Below are 20,988 nucleotides of genomic sequence, written 5' to 3' on the forward strand. Positions count from 1 at the left end.
ACATCGACGGGTCTGACAATTTGTCTTAACCGGTAGGTGCCACTGATCGCCGGAGCTTCAATCATCTTCCTCGTCGGTTTAATTATATATTTCGGTAAATGAACTCGGAGCGTCGATGATGACAAGCGTATCTCATATCTCTATTGGGAGTTTGAGACGCTTTAGCTCTGCTTCACCTTCTGCACTGAAACACGAACTTGTTAAAGGATTGCGTACGTTAGTGAGCTCCGGTGATCTCCGACGAGCTTTTTCCTTGTTCTATTCTGCGCCGGTCGAGATTCAGTCCGAGAAGGCTTACGCAGCTCTGTTCCAAGCATGTGCAGACCAACGAAATCTCCGCCATGGCGTTAGCTTACATCACCACATGCTTTCACAACCTAATTCTTATTCCCAGAACATTTTCCTCTCTAACCACCTCATCACCATGTATGCGAAATGTGGGAATATCCTATACGCACGCCAAGTGTTTGATAAAATGCATTACAGGAATGTAGTTTCGTGGACTTCACTGATTACAGGCTATGCGCAGGCAGGGAACGAGCAGGAAGGATTCTGTCTTTTGTCGGCTATGTTAGCTCATTGCTTACCTAACGAGTTTGCGTTGTCGAGCGTGTTGACTTCGTGCTGGTATAAGCCTGGCAAGCAGGTACATGGGCTTGCTTTGAAACTGGGTTTGCATTGTAAGATTTATGTAGCGAATGCGCTTATCTCTATGTACGGTAGGTGTCGTGATGTTGCCGCAGCATATGAGGCTTGGACTGTGTTTGAGGCCATGGAGTTTAAGAATTTGGTTGCTTGGAACTCAATGATTGCAGCTTTTCAGTGCTGCAATCTCGGGAAACAAGCCATTGGTGTTTTTATGCGGATGCACAGTGATGGAGTCGGATTTGATCGTGCCACGTTGCTGAATGTATGTTCTTCCTTGTACAAAAGCTCTGACTTGGTTCCTGATCAGGTTTCGAAGTGTTGTCTGCAGCTGCATTCTCTGACTGTAAAGTCTGGGTTTGTAACTCAGACTGAAGTGGCTACTGCGTTGGTTAAGGTTTATTCAGAAATTTTAGGGGACTTTAGTGAATGCTACAAGCTTTTTATGGAAATGAGCCACTGTAGGGACATTGTTGCTTGGACTGGGATTATCACAGCGTTTGCAGTGTATGATCCAGAGAGGGCTATTCATCTCTTCGGTCAGTTACGTCACGAGAATCTAAGTCCTGACTGGTATACTTTCTCATGTGTACTAAAAGCGTGTGCGGGACTTGTTACTGCTCGCCACGCTTTGACTATACACGCTCAAGTCATTAAAGGTGGTTTTGGTAATGATACGGTGCTGAACAACTCGTTAATCCATGCGTATGCCAAGTGTGGCTCACTTGACTTGTGTAAGCGTGTATTTGATGATATGGATTCGCGAGATGTGGTGTCCTGGAACTCAATGCTCAAGGCTTACTCGTTGCATGGCCAGGTAGACTCAGTTCTACTAGTCTTGCAGCAAATGGACATCAAGCCCGATTCAGCTACCTTCATAGCCCTTCTCTCGGCTTGCAACCACGCTGGACGAGTAGAAGAAGGAATGAAAATATTTAGATCCATGTTCGAGAAACAGCAAACTCTTCCTCAGCTAAATCATTACGCTTGTGTAGTCGACATGCTAGCTCGAGCTGAGCGTTTTGCTGAGGCAGAAGAGGTAATAAAGCAGATGCCAATGGACCCAGATGCTGTAGTTTGGAGTGCACTATTGGGATCATGCAGGAAGCATGGTAACACCCGGTTGGGTAAGTTAGCGGCAGATAAGCTGAAAGAGCTAGAACCCACAAACTCATTGAGTTACATCCAGATGTCAAACATATACAGTGCAGAAGGTAGCTTTAACGAAGCTGATAAAAGCAGGAAGGAGATGGAGACATGGAGAGTGAGGAAAGAACCAGGCTTGAGCTGGACCGAGATAGGAAACAAAGTTCATGAATTCGCATCGGGAGGACAACACCGTGGAGACAGGGAAGCCATATACAAGGAGTTGGAAAGGCTGATTGGTCGGTTAAAGGAGATGGGTTATGTTCCAGAGATGAGGTCAGCTTTGCAAGATATAGATGAAGAGGAACAGAAGGAAGAGCATCTGTTGCATCACAGCGAGAAACTGGCTTTAGCGTTTGCGGTGATGGAGGGAAGAAAAAGATCAGATGATGGTGGTGGTGGTTGTGTGAATTTGATACAGATAATGAAGAACATAAGGATCTGCATTGATTGCCATAACTTTATGAAATTGGCTTCTAAGCTTTTGGGAAAAGAGATTCTTGTGAGAGACTCGAATCGGTTTCATCATTTCAAAGATTCTTCCTGCTCCTGTAATGACTACTGGTAATCGCCGACAATGAAGGCCCAAGGAGCTATTTCTTGAGTCTTGAGATTTGAAGTCAGATTTTTAATGTTACTTTCATCTCAAGACAAGGACAAGGACTGATTTGGCAAATAAATAAAATTAAAAAAAAACGAGTGAGAAAAGACTGTTGTGTTGTGTAATTAATGAAAAAAAAAGAAAGAAAAATCAAACAGACAAGTTGCCGAGAGAGGTGAGAGAGGTGAGGGGAAGAAGACGATCTGATCTTCGATCCAGAGTCCAGACTTCGGCTTCTATCCGCCATCGTCTTCCTCCTCGATTCTGGTTGGATTAGTAATCGTCTCTCCGCTTTGTTCGTAGATCTCTCATCGGATTTTCACGTCGTCGCCGACAACATTTAGGGAGCAACTGTCATCCAATCCGGCGGAAATGTCGATTAACATGAAAACGCTGACCCAAGCTCTGGCGAGAACGGCGGCTGTGATCGAGAAGACGGTTCACACCACAGTCCAGGAAGTCACGGGACCGAAACCTCTCCAGGACTACGAGCTCCTCGATCAGATCGGTTCCGCTGGCCCTGGCCTAGCTTGGAAGCTATACGCAGCCAAGGCGCGTGACCCCACGCGCTCCCAGCAGTACCCGACCGTCTGCGTCTGGATGCTTGACAAGCGCGCTTTGTCGGAGGCTCGTGTCCGAGCTGGGCTGTCCAAAGCCGCCGAGGACGCGTTTCTTGATCTGATTCGAGCTGATGCTGGGAAGCTGGTGCGGTTGAGGCATCCCGGTGTGGTACACGTGGTGCAGGCACTTGACGAGAACAAGAATGCTATGGCTTTAGTTACGGAGCCGCTCTTCGCTTCCGTGGCTAATGCGCTAGGGAATGTTGAGAATGTGGCTAATGTGCCGAAAGATCTGAAGTCAATGGTGAGCTTTCTGTTAGCGTCATGTATCCGTTCTATCAATCATGTTCTTTCATGTGATTCATTCACCTTCGACTTTTGCTATTAAAACTGATTGAGGAAATGGCTGAATGTGTATCATTTGCTATAATTTTGCAGGAGATGAGCTTGTTGGAGGTGAAGCACGGTTTGCTCCAGATTTCCGAGACACTTAACTTTCTCCACAATAACGCCCAACTCATCCATCGGGCCATATCTCCAGAGGTTACTTTCTCAAAATTATTAGTCACACTTGCTTGTCTTTTTGGACGTTGTATGTATATGTTTTCTTAACTTGTGAAGTTTTAACTTCCTTGCAGAATGTTCTTATTACTTCAGCTGGTTCTTGGAAGCTTGCCGGATTTGGCTTTGCTATTTCAACAGCACAGGCTGGGAATTTGGATAACATGCAATCATTCCACTATTCTGTGAGTTCAAACTCGACATATTATTGGGCTGCTGTTTATCCATTTGTTGTATTCAACTGTACAAGCGAAATAACTCCTTATGTGTGATGGTTTGTCTTTTGATATGGACCGTGCAGGAATATGACGTCGAGGATTCAATACTGCCTGTCCAGCCATCCCTAAATTACACTGCACCTGAACTGGTGCGCAGCAAAGGTCCTTCAGCTGGAGCTTCGTCCGACATTTTTAGTTTTGGATGCCTTGCCTATCATTTAGTTGCTCGGAAACCGTTGCTAGACTGCAATAACAATGTCAAGATGGTAACCCTAAAACCCGAGCTCGTTAGTTTTGTATCTTCAGGGTTTTTCTTGGTCTGATATGTTTTGTATCATGTGGTATGTCTTTGGAGTAGTATTAGTTATGCAGTTGAACAATTATATTTCTTTGACTTTCTCACAGTTGATGAGGGTTATCTTGAAATTTCTTGCAGTACCTGAACACGTTGAACTATATAACAAATGAATCTTTCTCATCTATACCCTCGGACTTGGTATCTGATTTGCAAAGGATGCTATCAATGAACGAGTCCTTTAGACCAACAGCATTAGATTTCACGGGTAAGTGGACATAATCTTGACGAGCTTTCCTTATTTCTTGCGAATTTTTTTCTCTTTTTCTTGTTAGTTACATCTTTGCATTGAATTCTGACTCTGCAGGATCGAATTTTTTCAGAAGCGATGCTAGGTTACGTGCTCTCCGATTCCTTGACCATATGCTTGTACGTGTATACACTTCCAATCATTGTGACTGTACGTAGATGATAAAAATGTGTCTCCACATCTGATCACCTTTTCGGCATTTTCTGTTTATTGCAGGAAAGAGATAACATGCAGAAGTCTGAGTTTCTAAAAGCATTATCAGACATGTGGAAAGATTTTGATTCCCGTGTATTACGGTATAAGGTAGTCACTTTACTGGCGTATCCTGTTACTTGATAGTAAAAGTTTTGATGCTCAAATGATATGTCTTGCAACAACGATTCAAACCTTGTTTTATCTTGCAGGTGCTTCCACCACTTTGTGCTGAACTTAGGAATTTGGTTTTGCAACCAATAATCTTGCCAATGGTTCTAACTATAGCACAGTCTCAGGTAATTCTAAGTTCAGATTAATCAGGTCCCATGTGTTTTCACACTAGATTGTTGTTGATTTGCTCTAGATAAAAGTAGTTTTCCTTATCATGTCTATCAGATCACAGGTTCTCCCTTTTTTTTTAGTTGTAACAAATGGTGTTTGTTGTAAGATATTTCATCAAGTTATTTCTCAACTTGTCACTTAGTTCAAAAGTTGGAAGTTTCTTTGGCAATGGTCTTTGATCATTAGAGTGTCAGCAGTGGTGTTTGACTAAATGCTTGAATGTTGAAACCTTAAACTACATTTGCAGGATAGGAATGACTTTGAGCTGATAACACTTCCGGCTCTTGTTCCTGTTCTGAGTACTGCTTCCGGAGACACATTACTGCTGCTTGTAAAGCATGCAGAGCTTATTACTAACAAGGTAAAGTTAATCAATGTGAATTATGATTGTCTTACCATACACATGTAGCTTAAGTTCTTCTGATTGGACACAGTAGGATGGGATAAAGGATTTCTGTGTAAAGTATGGCTCTGTGTAGCAGATGTGCTGCCATAAACAGATCTAGTCAGGCGCATATCGTTGTGACATTTATTTCTGACTTGTGTTGAAAGCTTCCAGATTGACCTTAGAGGACTGCTATTGTTTGTAAATACCAGTTGCATTGGAGTCACATTCCCTTGTTTTCTATTGCATACAGGGTGAGATCCTTGTTTGGCTTATGTTTTTGTTAAACTTTTCAGACTGATAGCGAGCACCTAGTGTCGCATGTTCTTCCTTTGCTTCTCCGAGCCTACAATGACAATGATGTCCGCATACAGGAGGAAGTTCTTAAAAGATCTACATCTGTCGCTAAGCAACTCGATGGTCAGGTGATGCTCAATTCTTTGTTTGAATTTTATTTATTAGAAGATTTTTTTTTGTCTGGATCATGGATGAATTCAATTTTTCTTGATGTGTGGCTTGCACAGTGATATTGTCGCTCTGTGGTTGTTCAGAGTCCATTACACTCGATGAGTTCTTGTAGTTATTATTTTGTTTCCCATCTCGATTTTCCAGGTTGTAAAGCAAGCAATTTTGCCTCGCGTTCATGGCTTGGCTCTCAAAACTACAGTCGCTGCGGTAAGTTATGCCTTGCTTGATTATCCCAGCGGAATTTTTTTTTCCCCTTTTATACTAGTTTCCGTTAATAGCAAAAAAATTTAGAAAAAGATAAAATAAACCGATTCCGTCTTCTGAAATTTTTGATTTGAATGTACTTGTTGTTCAGGTCAGAGTAAATGCTTTGCTCTGCCTAGCAGAGCTGGTTCAGACGCTTGATAAACCTGCTGTTATTGAAATTCTGCAAACAATTCAGCGTTGTACTGCCGTTGATCGTTCTGCACCTACCCTTATGTGTACCCTTGCTGTCGCAAACGCAATTCTAAAACAGGTAAGAAACAGGCTCAAATTTCTCCTTAATGTTTCAAGTTTGAACGTCTTGAGTTTCCCCTTTTTTTATATGTGGTAGCATCACATCTCATAAGCAGCATTCTCCATCATTGTTCTCTAGTATGGAGTTGAATTCACAGCAGAACATGTGCTTACCCTGATGATGCCGCTTCTCACTGCCCAACAACTGAATGTCCAGCAGTTTGCTAAATATATGCTATTTGTCAAGGATATTCTCAGGTATGCCTGCTATTCTCAGCCAGCACTTGTGAAATAATGTTTTCACGCACTTACCACTGCGTAATGTAGTTGTCTTGCTTATGTATCTGCTTGTGTCTCATGGAACAGAAAAATAGAGGAAAAAAGAGGAGTTACAGTGAATGATTCTGGAATCCCAGAGGTGAAACCAAATTCTGTTGCCAATGGAGTCCAGTTTCAATCATCGACCCAAACACCTGAGAAGGTTGCTTCTGCAGCCAAAAGCAGTCCAGCTTGGGATGAGAATTGGGGTTCCCCGAGCAAAGATTCTGCTTTGGGAAATTCCGTGTCTTCTCATCACGGCACAAACAATCAGTTTAACAAATCCACAAATCAGTCACAGCCATCGATCATGTCTAATTTGCCCAACAATGCAACAGCGCCAACCACATGCCCTCCAGTGGACATCGAGTGGCCTCCAAGACAGTCTTCAAGCCTCACTGCTCCAGCAACTGATGATGAGACACAACTAAACACTGGGACTTCATTTACTCCGGGTTTCGATGAATTAGATCCATTTGCTGATTGGCCTCCACGTCCCAATAGTGCTTCTGTTGCTTCTAATGCATCTGGTTTTAGCAACAATTCAACAAACGGCACGCAGTTTCAGGCAGCTAACAGTGACAGCTGGGCATTCAGCAAGGCCTCCTTGTCTTCACTGAAACCACCTCAGCAGGGGAATTCAAATATCTCTGCAAGTAATCAAGATCCAATAAACTCCTTCGGGTTACCAAAACAGAGCCAAGGAATGCCATCTTTCACCAGTGGTTCATACAATAATCAAAAGCCAGCAGACATCAGCTCCATATTCGGTTCAAGCAAAACCGAGCAGTCCGCACTGAAACTCGCACCACCACCTTCAATAGCTATGGGAAGAGGAAGGGGAAGAGGAAGAGGTGGCACTGGCACATCTATCTCAAAGCCCAATGGTGGTTCACAGCCATCTCTATTGGACCTATTATGACCAGGGCTCTAATCATGATTTCTCGAGGTTGTTGTGGGGTCGTGTTGTGAAGATTGGCATATACACACGGTGGTTTTGTGATGCATAGTAAACAGCTCATGGGATTAGCTTCTTCCAGTTTAATACAGCTTCAGGTTTCCAGGTTGTTTGTCTTTTCTCAAAACTGTGTAAATTTTGTTCTGTTTTCTTCTTTCCACCATATTATATTTTTTTACACCTGCTATGCTATTTTCATGTACACGTTTTTTTCTGCCGTTGCTGGATCCCTCATAAATATGAAGTTGAGTTATCTTTTAAATTTCGGAATCTCTCCATTCGTCTTTTAGAATTCGCATGAGTAACTGCAAATCAGAGTGTTTGTCGGTGATACTAAAAATCAGTGTTTGTATATAGATAGAGTCATGATCGTAAACTGCTCTAAGAATCATAAGATACCAGTTAAACACAAGTAAACGTGAGGTCTATATGTAAGAGAAGACGACTTTTCACTGAGCTATGTAGACTACCACATCCACACATGTTGAAGATTTGAGTAGGAGGAAGTTCTCGTATACATTTTTCAAGTAAATACACTAAAGACATTTATTTATTTATTACAAATTCCATTAGAAGAAAACTACAATCAAACACAAAAAGAAGACTCAGTACAAACACGAACAAGAAGACGTTGGACAAGAAATTCTTAGAGCTACTGCTATATATGAAATTAATGATCACTTATGGCGACTCATAGTTTTTTTTTCCGACCAAATTTCATGTAAACCACTCATGATAGTGTGAAGTGAAGATATGTCCGATCACCAGTCCACAAAACACACCAGGTCCATAAGCTATTGCAGTTGCTACCCAGTTGAACAGTTGTTCCTCCGACTCTGACAATTCCTCGGGTTGCAGTGACATAGTATTGGGGACATGGGTTTCTCCACAGATTTCTTCGAGACCGTAGAGTCTAGGATTGTCCAAGAATGAAGAACATTTCTGTCTTTGAAACTGTGTGCCTCGTGGCACTGGTCCCTGAAGAAGATTATGGGAGAAGTTCATGTACGACAGAAAAGAGAGTTCACCGAGATCTTGAGGGATTTGACCTGAAAGCTCATTAAGCGAGTGGTCTAACGTCTCGAGCTTTGTCAAATTTGCCAAGAACCTCGGGATATCGCTAGTGAAGGCATTGCCTGACAAGTTGAGAAGACGCAGTTCCTTCAAGAAGCACAAAGATTCAGGGATTTTGCCATAAAACTTGTTTCCAGAGAAATCAATGGCACTGAAGTCTTGTCTGATCCTCTCAAAGCTCGTCTCTACTCCTTTATTCACCATTCCCATCGAGTTACGATAAAAGATAGAATAGTTGATGATATCTGCCATGTAACGGTCGTCTTCATCAGTCAACGTGGTCATTTGACACCAGTTGGAGAAAAAGTAAGGTGGGAGAGTTCCAGTGAAGTCATTATGTGAGATATCGATGACTCTCAAACTCTGGAAACCAATGGACACGTGGCGCTGATATAATGGACCGGAGAACTCGTTTGATCTGAGGCTGAGAACATGTAATGAAGGCAGAGATCCAAGCCATGATGGAAACTTGTCCTTGAATCTGTTGCTTTCCACGTTCACAAGTTGCAGAGCTTTACAGTTTATCAAAGACTTTGGAAAGTTTCCTTCAAGCTTGTTACGGCTAACGTCGAATGATCTTAACTCGGTAGCGTTGGCAAATATATCAGGAAGAGTTCCAGTGAAACTGTTGTTACGCAGGGTCAGGTCTGTGAAAGAAACAATGGAGTCTTTTAAACATGGAGGAATCGAGCCGTTGAAGAGGTTGTTTGACAAATCTAAGAAGCTTAACCCTTTAATCTTGCAGATCCAACGTGGAAATGGTCCTCGAAATGAGTTTGAATTCAGATCCAACGCTTCAATGAGTGTTTCTTGTGAGGAGGAGTCTTCAAAACTGGTGAAAAAGTTGTGAGAAAGCGTCATCGTTGTCAATCTCCATAAGAAACCTGGTACTTGACCTTCCATCTTGTTCTTGGAAAGATCAAGATAACGAAGGTTGACTAACTTTGACATTGATCTAGGGATTGCTCCAGTGAAGTTGTTTTGGCTAAGATGTAACTCTCCGAGGTTGAGAAACTTAGATATGGATTCAGGGATTAGGCCATCGAATTTGTTACGAGCAAGGTATAGAATTTCTAGCTTAGGAGATGATGATGAAGAGGTATTAATGGTGGGAAACTCTATAGGTCCTATGAACTGGTTTTCTTCCAAATAAACAACTTGTAACGAGGGATTGGTGAACAAGGATTTAGGGAAAGACCCGATAAATGAGTTTCCAGTAACATCAAAATGCTCCAAGCTGTGGAATCCACTCATGTCTGATGGAAGCGTGGATGTGAAGTTATTATAAGAGAGGCTCAAATGAGAAAGCTTGGTCAAGTTGGTCAACAACTTAGAAATACTACCACTTAAGTTGTTGTTTCCAAGGGACATGACTCTTAGTTCTTTAAGCTTTCCTATGGAAGCTGGAACAGCACCTACAAGCTTATTAATCAAAAGTTTAAGATCTAAGAGGCGAGAAAGGTTTCCTAGTGAGGATGGAATTTCTCCTGTGAGCTCATTAGCCGCAAGGGTAAGGTATCTTAGTTGGCTTAGATTGCCGATTGAAGCTGGAACCTCTCCTGTAAGAGTGTTATCCCCAAGGCTAAGGTATCTTAGCCGCTTTAGATTTCCTATTGAAGCTGGAACAACACCTACAAGCTTATTAATTGAAAGTCTAAGATCTAAGAGACAAGAAAGGTTTCCTAGTGAAGAAGGAATATCTCCTGTGAGCTCGTTAGCCGCAAGGCTTAGATATCTTAGCTGGTTTAGATTACCAACTGAAGTTGGAATTTTTCCTATAAGAGTGTTACCTTCAAGGTTAAGGTATCTTAGCCGCTTTAGATTGCCTATTGGAGCAGGAATTTCACCTACCAAGTTATTAGAACGAAGATCAACAAGTATTAGACGAGAAAAGTTTCCTAGTGAAGAAGGAATCTCTCCTGTGAGATTGCAACCATTAAGGTTTAAGTGACGAAGATATTGGAGTCTAAAAAGGCTACTGTTAGTTTTCAAGGAGCTGCTGAGAAAGGTGTTATGAAGGTCAAGTGATGTCACCTGGCCAGATTTATTATCGCATGTGACACCATTCCAAAAACAGCAATCACTGCTCTTGTTCCAAGAACTTGGGTTATACTCATCAATGGGAAACTCGTCCCTGAACTCCAAAAGAGCATCTCTCTGGTCATTGCGGCAAATGTGGATCGTAGGAGAAGCAAGAATGTGGATTAGGAGGGAGAAATAGATGGTAGTGATGATAGCAACAAAGCAATAAAAATGACTTCTAGCCATCATCTCTCTCTTTTTTTTATTTTAAGTTTGTGTTGTGACTTGTATAGTAATGTGTTATGTTGTATGCTTCAATTGCTTTCTTTTAAAAGAAGAGGAAATTCTTTAGTGGGGCTGTGACTTAGCAAGTCTTGCGTCAACTCATTGAATTCGGTTGGTTTTGCATAAATGAATTGTACCACTTGTCTTGAAACTTTCCACAAAAACCAGTGGATTCATTCAATTCTCATCAAAATATCTCTTAATTAAGGTTTAGTAACCATATGTTTTTGACATACAACTATTCTATCGGTCTCATAAATACCCATACCAACAAACAGACAAAATTGTTAATGATACTAACACTAAATAGTGATGGATCAAGTGGTTAACTATTATTAATATATCATAAATCAACTCATTTTGTGACAAGAAAAAAAAAGAGTATTTAACGCATCTCGGTCGACCCATTAGGATTAAATTCTTTTTTTTTTAAATAACCAAAAACAAAATCCTACTGTATTCGTGAAATTTCTGGCTCAAACAAAAATACCAATGAATTCGCAGTAAGTTGACGCTCATGATTCTCCCCAACAGTTTATCGTTCCTCCATAGAAAGATTTAACGTTTTCAGAAGTTCTCTTGTTCTTGCAACTCTTATTTTTGGAGAAGCTGAGAATATGATTATGTTTGACTTTGATTTCTTGAACCCCAAAACTTTTAAAAGATAACCTTAACCAAAGTACGTTAAGAATCACATTCACATATCAATATATGAGATCTTAAGTTATATCAAAAGATATGGAAGAATTCACAAATTTTCAATTATTTTTGAATTAAACGATAATGGTATTTAACATAAGATTATATATGAAGTTATTATTCTAATTCTACGCTGCAATACTAGTTAACCCATACTCTTTTTAAAATAAAAAATAAAAAAAATTAATCATAGAGCATAGCTGAGGAAACAACCCAATGTATGTCCTTCACAACCAAATGTGAAATCCATTCAGAAGTAACAACATGAAAATGAAATAGTAGTAAAAATCTAGCGAAGAAGATAAAGAAACACCATTTTAGTACAGAATTTTTTTTTTTTAAAACCATGAGTTTCGAAATCCAATGAAAATTCTTCGAGTGGTATCACTTGGTAGGGCCATAGATAAGGGTTAGGCCATGTCCAGTGGGGGTTCATCCTATTTTGTGAGCTCGAAATCAGATGTAGATTGTAATAAAAAAATTGAAAAATAGCCCATTTATGACGGATCGGTTCATCCGGTTGAACCTGATGAACCCGTCTCTTATCCACGTGGCCGTATGGTATTGGACGAAAATTGGGATAATTTTACGGGAGGAAAAAAAAAGTTTGATAGAAAATTCATTTCTCTTTCCCCAATATTTTTGCTCTCTCGTGTTTTCTTCTCCGGCAATTCAAGACGAATCGTTCGATTCCGTGTAACCGGTGAAATTTTCCGGTGGGTTGGGAATCATAGCATCGCGCTTCCGTCTCCTCGTCCAGGTAATCATCTGTTCTTCAGTTCTCGTTTTTTTTTTACGAATTCGCAGGATTAGGAGAATTCCAATTTAGAAGAATTAGAACAAGAAGAAGGAAGCAGAAATATTAATATTGATAGGACGTATTCCACACGTATGCCTACAAATGTTTTCAATTTGATGATGGGAAAACAAAACGAAGTCCGTGACCGACAAATACATGACCGTTTGAAAGATGATTTAATCGAAAATATCTAGACTAAATTTGGTTAAGTTTTTTTTTTAATTCAAATATTGTATGTTTCTAAGGTTATGTGTAATAAATTGTTGTATATTTTTAAGATTATGTGTAATATATTGTATTTTCAATAATAATAAATGTTTTTTTTTTAATTTTAAAAAAATATTATTTTATTCCGGATAACCCTACTAGAACCCGAATTATACACGAGTCTCTTCCCAAACTACACCCGCACAAAATAATAATTTTTTAATCTGATGAACTCCTCCATGGAACTCACCACTAGACATGCCCTTATAAAAGACTGAGCATGTGTGAGAGAAAGAATAAAGAATGCTGTTGCTTATTTGTGAGATATCATCTTCCATTAGTCTCATGCAAACCCTTTATCTTTACGGGGGAGAAAATATAAATAATTTGATATTTGAGTCGATTAGTGACATCAAATGATTACAATCACTAACTTTTACTTATATCCACCTTAATGTTTCATCACGCGTCTGCTTAAACCGTGGTAAATATATTATACTCCATGATAATAATCATTGTAGTAATTCATGTCATGTCATGAGATCAATGACGTCGAGCAGACACGTTGTCCACTTTTTATTCGCTTATGCTATTACACAAATTAAACACTAAAAGAATGTCCCTGGAAAAAAGCAAATAAAGAGGGAGGTCGAAGAATAGTTAAACTAACATGCATAAAAAGAGGGACATATAGTACGTAAAGTGGATTAAGGCATCAATTTCGTCTCCATTACACTAAACACTTTTGATTAAGTCCCAAGACTCGGCGCCGTTATCTTGGCGCCATTCACGCTTCCCTCTAATCTTTTGTCTCCTCTTTTCAAATTATCAAAAATCCCTTAAAACCCTAACCTAATTTAACTGTAAACTACCTAACTATATCCCGAACCAACATATGATCACCAGTGCCGTGCCTAGCCTTATGGAGGTGTAAGGCAAATTTTAAAATATACTGTTATTTAATATGTTTAAATATGTATTTTCATTTATAATTTATTTAATGTTAATACTATTATAGTTTTTTAAACAAAACAAAATTTTAAACATCATAATACTTTTATTGTAGTTGTGTCTCAAACACTTATATATAATTACATAGTGTTATATAACAAACAAAATCATGTATCTTACATATTTTGATTAAAATTACAAAAAAATGCGGCCTTTAAAACTAGAACAAATTTTGGTGGCCTAAGGCAATTGCCTTTTTTTATACATGCAAGATCATACATTGCATATTCTCACTATATCTAATTATCCTCATCCTTAACGGAAACTCAAACTAACCATATATATAATTTATTAAGCAGTAAGTAAACATCAAAATAAATACAAAATAAACATGTAATGTAATAATTTCTCAATAAGGAGTAAATGAAGTCAAACTTCAGTCTTATTTTCTTTCTGAATTTGTTTTTTTTTATAATAAATGAAAATATATTATAACCAATGTTCAAAAAAATATAACGGACAAGGTATTTTATCACCGTTATAAGATCGCTCAGCTTAGTAACTACAACAAGATTTGATTCAAGCAGTTTCTGAATGCGTTTATATCACAAATCTCCCTAAAATTCAAATCTTTTTAAAAACTAATCCCACTTTTGCATTTAGCTTTTGACTATCAGACTGTGTTTTTAGGCAGACGCAAAGTCGTTACGTGCGTTTATATTTCGTTCATTCGTGTGGACGCTTTTAGACAAATACTATTGCTCCTTTGGAAATAGGAGAGACCATTAAGACTTTATTGCTTCCCAATGCCCTCTAATGGCTAACCTAGTTTTATTCCATTTTCCGATTGTTCTTTGTGACAAAATAGTCTATTTTTTCAACACTTCATGAAAAGATCCAACAACTGACATAAAGGTAAAAAAGAACCATTTAAATGGATAAACAAAGGTAAAGACAGACAGAAAAAAGGGATTTGGTCGGATAAATTAAGGTAAAGATTAACCAGAAAATAGAATTAAAAAAAAAAGATTTAGATTGGAGAAATTAAGGTTGATGAAGGTTACTTTGTCCCAAAAAGCCATATTTATCGCTTCCATCAGCGCCGGATCAATCTCTCTCCTATCTCTGCATCTCTCTCTCTCCCCCATTTCTGTGTATATATATGTGGACCTTCTTATCTTAGACTCGTACCTCAAAACTCAAAAAGTAATTAACTTCTCCGTCTTTGGAAAATGACTTCTCCTTTCTACTTCGTTTTCCTTTTCTCGTCTCTTTTCATGGGAAATGTTGATGCCAATCCAAATTACAGAGAAGCTCTCTCCAAGTCATTGCTCTTCTTCCAAGGTCAGCGATCCGGTCGTCTCCCTAGAGACCAACAACTCTCCTGGAGGGCTAGCTCCGGCCTTTCCGATGGTTCCTCCGCTCATGTACACCCTCAAAAACCATGAAACCTGTAATAGTCAAATATCGTTCTCAGTAACATTGATAGCTAATCAAGCAGGAGAATTTAATATGGATTGCAGGTGGACTTAACCGGTGGATACTACGACGCAGGAGACAACATCAAGTTCAATTTCCCAATGGCGTTTACCACCACGATGCTCTCATGGAGCACACTTGAGTACGGCAAGCGATTAGGTCCTGAGCTTCAAAACGCACGTGTGAACATCCGTTGGGCAACGGATTATCTCCTGAAATGTGCAAGAGCCACTCCGGGCAAGCTTTATGTTGGGGTAGGAGATCCTAATGTTGATCATAAATGCTGGGAACGGCCTGAAGACATGGACACACCTCGTACAGTCTACTCTGTTTCCTCTTCTAACCCTGGTTCTGATGTCGCAGCTGAAACCGCAGCAGCTCTGGCTGCAGCTTCCATGGTTTTCAGGAAAGTTGATTCCAAGTATTCGCGTTTGCTTCTGGCAACAGCTAAGAAAGTGATGCAGTTTGCAATTCAGTACAGAGGCGCTTACAGTGATTCCCTTTCTTCATCCGTCTGTCCTTTCTACTGCTCCTACTCTGGTTACAAGGTCTGATTTCATATGTTCCATCTCTTTCCAAATCACAATGAATCATTGCAACTTTGCAACCACTTTAATCACTAAATCGGGTCCTAAATATTAATTGTGAACTTATGATGACAGGACGAACTGATGTGGGGAGCGTCGTGGTTGTTGAAAGCAACCAATAACCCTTATTATGCAAACTTCATACAATCTTTAGGAGGTGGAGATCAGCCTGACATTTTCAGCTGGGACAATAAGTATGCTGGTGCCTATGTTCTTCTCTCACGGGTGTGTCTCGCTGCTATCAAAGAAAAAAGTCGATAAGCATATAGCTTAGGATCACACTATTTGACTCACTAATTCGCAGAGCTTGTTATTACTATTTTGCAGCGAGCATTACTTAATAAAGACAGCAACTTTGAACCATACAAGCAAGCAGCTGAGAATTTCATGTGCAAGATCCTTCCAAACTCTCCTTCCTCCTCTACACAATACACTCAAGGTGACTTAAACACACGTTCCTCAACAAGAATCGATATAGCATGTTTCCTCCTCTGAATCCAAAACGTTAATTAACGACAACCTCTGATCATGATTACCAATTACAGGAGGATTAATGTACAAGTTACCTCAGAGCAATCTGCAATACGTAACTGCCATAACATTCTTGCTCACGACTTACGCCAAGTACATGAAAGCCACGCGAAACACTTTCACCTGCGGAAACTCCGTTATCGTCCCAGATGCTCTGATAAGCGTATCGAAGCGACAAGTGGATTACATACTCGGAGACAACCCAATCAAAATGTCGTACATGGTTGGATTCGGACCTAATTTCCCCAAGAGAATCCACCACAGAGCATCGTCTCTTCCTTCCCACGCACTACGCTCACAATCCTTGGGTTGCAACGGCGGATTCCAATCCTTTTACACTCAAAACCCTAACCCGAACATTCTCACAGGAGCAATCGTAGGTGGCCCAAATCAAAACGATGGGTATCCAGATCAAAGAGACGATTACAGCCACTCGGAACCTGCTACTTACATCAACGCCGCCTTCGTCGGACCTTTGGCATATTTCGCCGCCGGTAGATCGGCTTGAAATTGAATCCGCCACGCACTTTCTAGCTTCCGATGTGTAGTTCCTTTGTTATTTTTCTTCCTTTTCCCTTAGGAAAATGGTTAGTTAGATCCGTTGGCCCAAGCCGAACGTGAAAATCAGTAAGGGACAAGTAATTTAAATGTAAACCGATTGTTAGTGGGCTAAGACCCAATATTAATGGGCCCAATCTTAAGATGTGTGCCTAAATATTTAAACCAGGCCGTTCATAGCTAAGCTACATGGAAATCGTTAATACTGTTGATTTTTAATAAAATAAGACTTTGATTTTTTTTTTTAAAAGACTATATAATGTTACAGGTCGGCCAAGGCAAGGTCGACGCAGAGAAACCCGCCAGGTGTCGGAGGAGATGGGGGCAATCCAAGCTGGCTCTGTTTACGCCACGTAGTTCCACAATCACTAGTCAGACTCATGGGTCCCATCTCCTAAATTCCGACCGTCTTTCTCAATCTAAACTATTTTTGTATTTTTTGGATTTTGAATTATTGAATTAGGGAACCTCCCTAGGATAAAAAAGTTACAAGTTTTTGAGAAAAGGGTTTAAAGTTACCTGATTTTTCTTAAAGAAAATAGCTGAAGCCCGAGGGTTTGAGGTAGGTAAAGTGGCTAAATTTGAAAGAGTTTTTTGCAAGGATTACTTTATTTTTTGGGAGGAAAGTGAAGTGGATGAGGAAAGTGGAATATAGTGATTTGGTTTCTTGAGGTAATAATCATCTAAATTCGATAAATTTAGTTGTTTAAGATCCGCCAATAGTGTAGTCAGTGTACAGTGTACACCATAGTATATGGTTAATTCACATCTGGGTAAATAAAAAAAGGGTAAATTATCTATAACCATTCGATTTCGACCAATCAAATCAGTTACAAAAAAAAAAAATATTCATGCATGGGCAGGTGGATCTAGAGAAAGATCTGAATAGGGAAATCCAATAATATCTTGAGAAAACGTAAAGATAAGAACATTATTTTAGATTTTATTTTTAAAATTTAAAATTTCTGTTTACAGCTAAGCACATATTTTGATTATAAGGTAAGGTAACTTTATAATAAGGAGATGACTAAATTAAGTAGAAAACAATTAATTGCTAAATTCAAAAATCTTGGACCGGTACCATCTTATATACATTTCCCAAGTCTTTCTATACCCATCTCTCTCTCCATCTCTGTCCATTGTCTTCGCGGATCAGTGCTTGTCGACTCTACAGATTCCGCGGGTTTTCATTTTGAAAGTCTCCTTTTTGACTCTTCTCCTTTCCTTTTACACCACAACGGTTAAAAAAAATTTGGTGTAAATTCGAATTCTATAAATCCCCTGAAAAAAGTGGCAGAGATTGAGGTGCGTTTCGTCGATTGTGATGCAGAGACGCGGTAGATCGCCGGAATTTCATCGACCGGGATTTAAAGGATCGGAAACCCATCGGAGACGGCGGCGTTGAGAAGGGTTTGTTTCTCTCGCTCGTTCTTTCTCCGATTCGCTCTCAGGTAATTCTTACTCCGACTAATTTCCGGTCAATTTTGTTATCGTCTTATTCTTTTTCAATCTCGTATCCGCAATTGGATCTGATAATGGGAAATTCTCTTTTCTGGGTCGTTCTCTTTTTACCTTTCCTTCGACTATATCATCTTCTCTGTTCGATTTAGCTTCTTGAAATCATTTGGGTATGTACATGATATGCTAGCTTCCTTCGTGCTCTCTATTGTCGTTGCTTGAATCTATAAATCTCTATTTGGCTGGTGTAGTTATAGAACTAGCTTTACTTGTGTATTTGATATGGATCGCTAATCACAGGTGTGCACTATTCATATAGCTTTTTTGGGTGATCTGATTCTTGACTGGATGTGAAATGCAAAGATCACGGAGAGCTCTTCTGGTTAGAAGAAGAGTTTCTGAGAATACTTCTAATGGAAGGAATCGTCTCTACAAAGTTTCGTTGTCTCTGGTTTTTCTCATATGGGGGCTTCTCCTTCTTTCTACATTGTGGATTAGTCATGGAGATGGTGACAAAGGTAACCTTTTTAAGTTCCGAATTTGGATGAAAATCGTTTAAAAATCTGACCTTTAACCCTCATTATGAACAAACTTGATGGTAACATTTGATAAATGACAATCATGAATGTGTATATACCAAGTATTTATTTTGTTTCCCGTATCGTAATCCTATTAATAGTTTATTCTTGGGCATTTTCAGGCAGGTCTTTAATCGATACAGATGATGTTAGTGCAGATGAGACAGCTAAACCTGTTGATGCTCCATCACTAGAGTCTGCCTCTGTTCAGTCTACTCCTGATTTAAGCCCGGATGTTGATATAGCCACAGCTAAAGAAATCAAAAACTCAGAAATCATATCAAAGCAAAAAGAAGCCGATAGTACATTTGCTGGAAATTTTACAGAAAGCAAAGAGAATGAGTTTTTGAAGCAAAGAGAGATGATCAAGAATAACACAGATCCAGTGAATGATACAGAGACTAGTGCTTCAAAGCTTGATCAGCTGCCTCGTGCTGTTCCGCTTGGCCTTGATGAGTTCAGGAGCAGAGTGTCCAACTCTAAAGACAAATCTTTGGCAGGCCAAGTCAGTGGCGTGATTCACAGGATGGAGCCTGGTGGGAAAGAGTACAATTATGCAGCTGCTTCAAAAGGCGCAAAGGTTTTATCTTCTAACAAGGAAGCAAAAGGAGCTACAAGCATCATAAGCCGGGACAAAGACAAGTACCTTCGAAATCCTTGTTCCACCGAAGGGAAGTTCGTTGTCATAGAACTTTCAGAAGAAACGTTGGTGAACACAATCAAGATTGCAAATTTCGAGCATTACTCTTCCAATCTTAAGGATTTTGAGATTCTAGGCACCTTGGTTTATCCAACTGACACCTGGGTTCATCTAGGGAACTTCACGGCTTTAAACATGAAGCACGAGCAGAATTTTACCCTCGTGGATCCCAAATGGGTGAGATATCTTAAGCTAAATTTCCTAAGCCATTACGGTTCAGAATTCTACTGCACCTTGAGTCTGTTAGAAGTCTACGGAGTGGATGCTGTAGAACGAATGCTGGAGGATTTAATATCTATCCAAGACAAAAACATATTGAGACCAACCCAAGAGGGAGACACTGAGCAGAAAGAGAAGAAGCCTGTCCAAGCGACAGAGTCCTCTGAAAGCGATGAAGACAGGGGTAAACAGAAGGAGAAGGAACAAGAAACCTTACCAGAGATTGCGGTTTTGAAAGCTGAAACACCAACTGAGAGAAAAAAGCTGCCAGATCCGGTGGAAGAGATAAAACATCAACCAGGAAGCAGAATGCCAGGGGACACGGTGTTGAAGATACTGATGCAGAAGATAAGGTCTTTAGACTTGAGCTTATCAGTGTTGGAGAGTTACTTGGAGGAACTGAGCTCGAGATACGGGAAGATATTCAAGGAGATGGATCTGGAAGCGAGCAAGAGAGAGAAGGAGGTGGGGAAAATGAGACTGGAGGTAGAGGAAATGAAGGAGAGGGAAGAGAAGATGAAGAATGAGACCATGGAGATGAGAGTGTGGCGGAGGAGAGTGGAGAAAGAGCTTGAGAAGGCTGAGAATGAGAAGGAGAAAGTGATGGAGAGGTTGGAGCAAGTTTTGGAAAGAATGGAGTGGATGGAGAAGAAAGGTGTGGCCGTGTTCACCATCTGTGTCGGTTTTGGGGCTATCGCGGTTGTAGCCGTTGTCCTCGGGAAGGGGACAGGTCGAGCAGAGAAGCCAGGCGGCTTTGCTTGGCTTCTGCTACTGATAAGCTCAACATTCGTTATGTTCGTTTTGTCTCTTTGATGAGAAGAGTTCTCAGTTTTGGTCTTCTTTTTTTTGTTACTGTAGAGGTAGTAGAGTCTTTATACAGAATAAACCGATAAATAATGAGTTTTGCTCTGGCCATGAGGTCTTAGTAGAAGAGTTTCTGTTGTAGACCAACATTCCGGTTCAATAGAAGATCAGTTTTGTTGTGCCCGAATTCCCGGTTCAATCGATAGCGTCTACAGATTTTGTGGTTCGGTTATTCCAATTTGCAGTATAGAGTTTTGTTTTTTTTTATCAGCTACCAATACCATTACCAAATTGGGTCGGTTTGGTGATGGTAGATTTTTCATTGTTAACCGAACATTCCGGTTCAATAGAATGTCAGTTTTGTTGTGCCTGAAATTGGTTTTGATATACCAATTTGAATTATTGGAAGTAGGAACCGTTTTGGCTTCCTCCAAAACTGTAATGCCGTTGGACGGTTATGGTGAACCGGTTGTAATGTAAGAGACACGTGGCAGGCTTAGACTCGAAGCCAGAGAAGGAAACCGAGGAAACAAAAAA

The 20,988-nt window shown here is 40.0% G+C and overlaps 5 protein-coding genes and 1 long non-coding RNA gene across 7 annotated transcripts; 4 read left to right on the forward strand and 2 right to left on the reverse strand.

The window, feature by feature from the left end:
* The first annotated feature begins 3 nt into the window (after positions 1-3).
* Positions 4-2,692, forward strand: LOC18009036 (pentatricopeptide repeat-containing protein At1g71420). The gene has a single exon (XM_006390712.2). It carries the CDS (start codon positions 116-118, stop codon positions 2,357-2,359), a length of 2,244 nt encoding a protein of 747 aa, XP_006390774.1. The 5' UTR covers positions 4-115; the 3' UTR covers positions 2,360-2,692.
* Positions 2,693-2,764: 72 nt separating this feature from the next.
* On the forward strand, positions 2,765-7,764 carry LOC18007962 (SCY1-like protein 2). The gene is made up of 14 exons (XM_006390713.2): positions 2,765-3,256; positions 3,391-3,495; positions 3,591-3,698; positions 3,815-3,997; positions 4,168-4,294; positions 4,394-4,455; positions 4,553-4,639; positions 4,741-4,827; positions 5,121-5,234; positions 5,555-5,683; positions 5,871-5,933; positions 6,082-6,243; positions 6,364-6,482; positions 6,591-7,764. The coding sequence occupies exons 1-14, from the start codon at positions 2,765-2,767 to the stop codon at positions 7,462-7,464; spliced, it is 2,712 nt and encodes a 903-aa protein (XP_006390775.1). The 3' UTR covers positions 7,465-7,764.
* Positions 7,765-8,025: 261 nt separating this feature from the next.
* LOC18009411 (receptor-like protein 12) lies at positions 8,026-10,875 on the reverse strand. Its single transcript, XM_024155847.1, has one exon. The coding sequence runs from the start codon at positions 10,843-10,845 to the stop codon at positions 8,218-8,220; it is 2,628 nt and encodes an 875-aa protein (XP_024011615.1). The 5' UTR covers positions 10,846-10,875; the 3' UTR covers positions 8,026-8,217.
* A 3,732-nt stretch (positions 10,876-14,607) lies between these two features.
* On the reverse strand, positions 14,608-16,305 carry LOC112083901. The gene is made up of 3 exons (XR_002897969.1): positions 16,170-16,305; positions 15,072-16,094; positions 14,608-14,988 (listed from the first exon to the last, which is right to left on the reverse strand). It is a non-coding gene; the product is annotated as an uncharacterized LOC112083901 (long non-coding RNA).
* LOC18007998 (endoglucanase 9) lies at positions 14,750-16,726 on the forward strand. Its single transcript, XM_006390715.2, has 5 exons — positions 14,750-14,964; positions 15,061-15,564; positions 15,679-15,828; positions 15,931-16,042; positions 16,149-16,726. The coding sequence occupies exons 1-5, from the start codon at positions 14,770-14,772 to the stop codon at positions 16,640-16,642; spliced, it is 1,455 nt and encodes a 484-aa protein (XP_006390777.1). The 5' UTR covers positions 14,750-14,769; the 3' UTR covers positions 16,643-16,726.
* Positions 16,727-17,827: 1,101 nt separating this feature from the next.
* Positions 17,828-20,683, forward strand: LOC18009347 (SUN domain-containing protein 4). 2 transcript variants are annotated; one of them, XM_024155373.1, is made up of 4 exons: positions 17,840-17,932; positions 18,023-18,143; positions 18,451-18,668; positions 18,851-20,683. In XM_024155373.1, the coding sequence occupies exons 3-4, from the start codon at positions 18,506-18,508 to the stop codon at positions 20,458-20,460; spliced, it is 1,773 nt and encodes a 590-aa protein (XP_024011141.1). In that variant the 5' UTR covers positions 17,840-17,932; positions 18,023-18,143; positions 18,451-18,505; the 3' UTR covers positions 20,461-20,683. The 2 variants fall into 2 exon arrangements, with proteins under 2 accessions (XP_006390778.1, XP_024011141.1); XM_006390716.2 differs by having other exon boundaries at positions 17,828-18,143; positions 18,470-18,668.
* The last annotated feature ends 305 nt before the right edge of the window (positions 20,684-20,988 follow it).

The sequence above is a fragment of the Eutrema salsugineum genome, unplaced genomic scaffold (assembly GCF_000478725.1).
Source record: "Eutrema salsugineum unplaced genomic scaffold, Eutsalg1_0 scaffold_9, whole genome shotgun sequence".
NCBI lineage: Eukaryota > Viridiplantae > Streptophyta > Magnoliopsida > Brassicales > Brassicaceae > Eutrema > Eutrema salsugineum.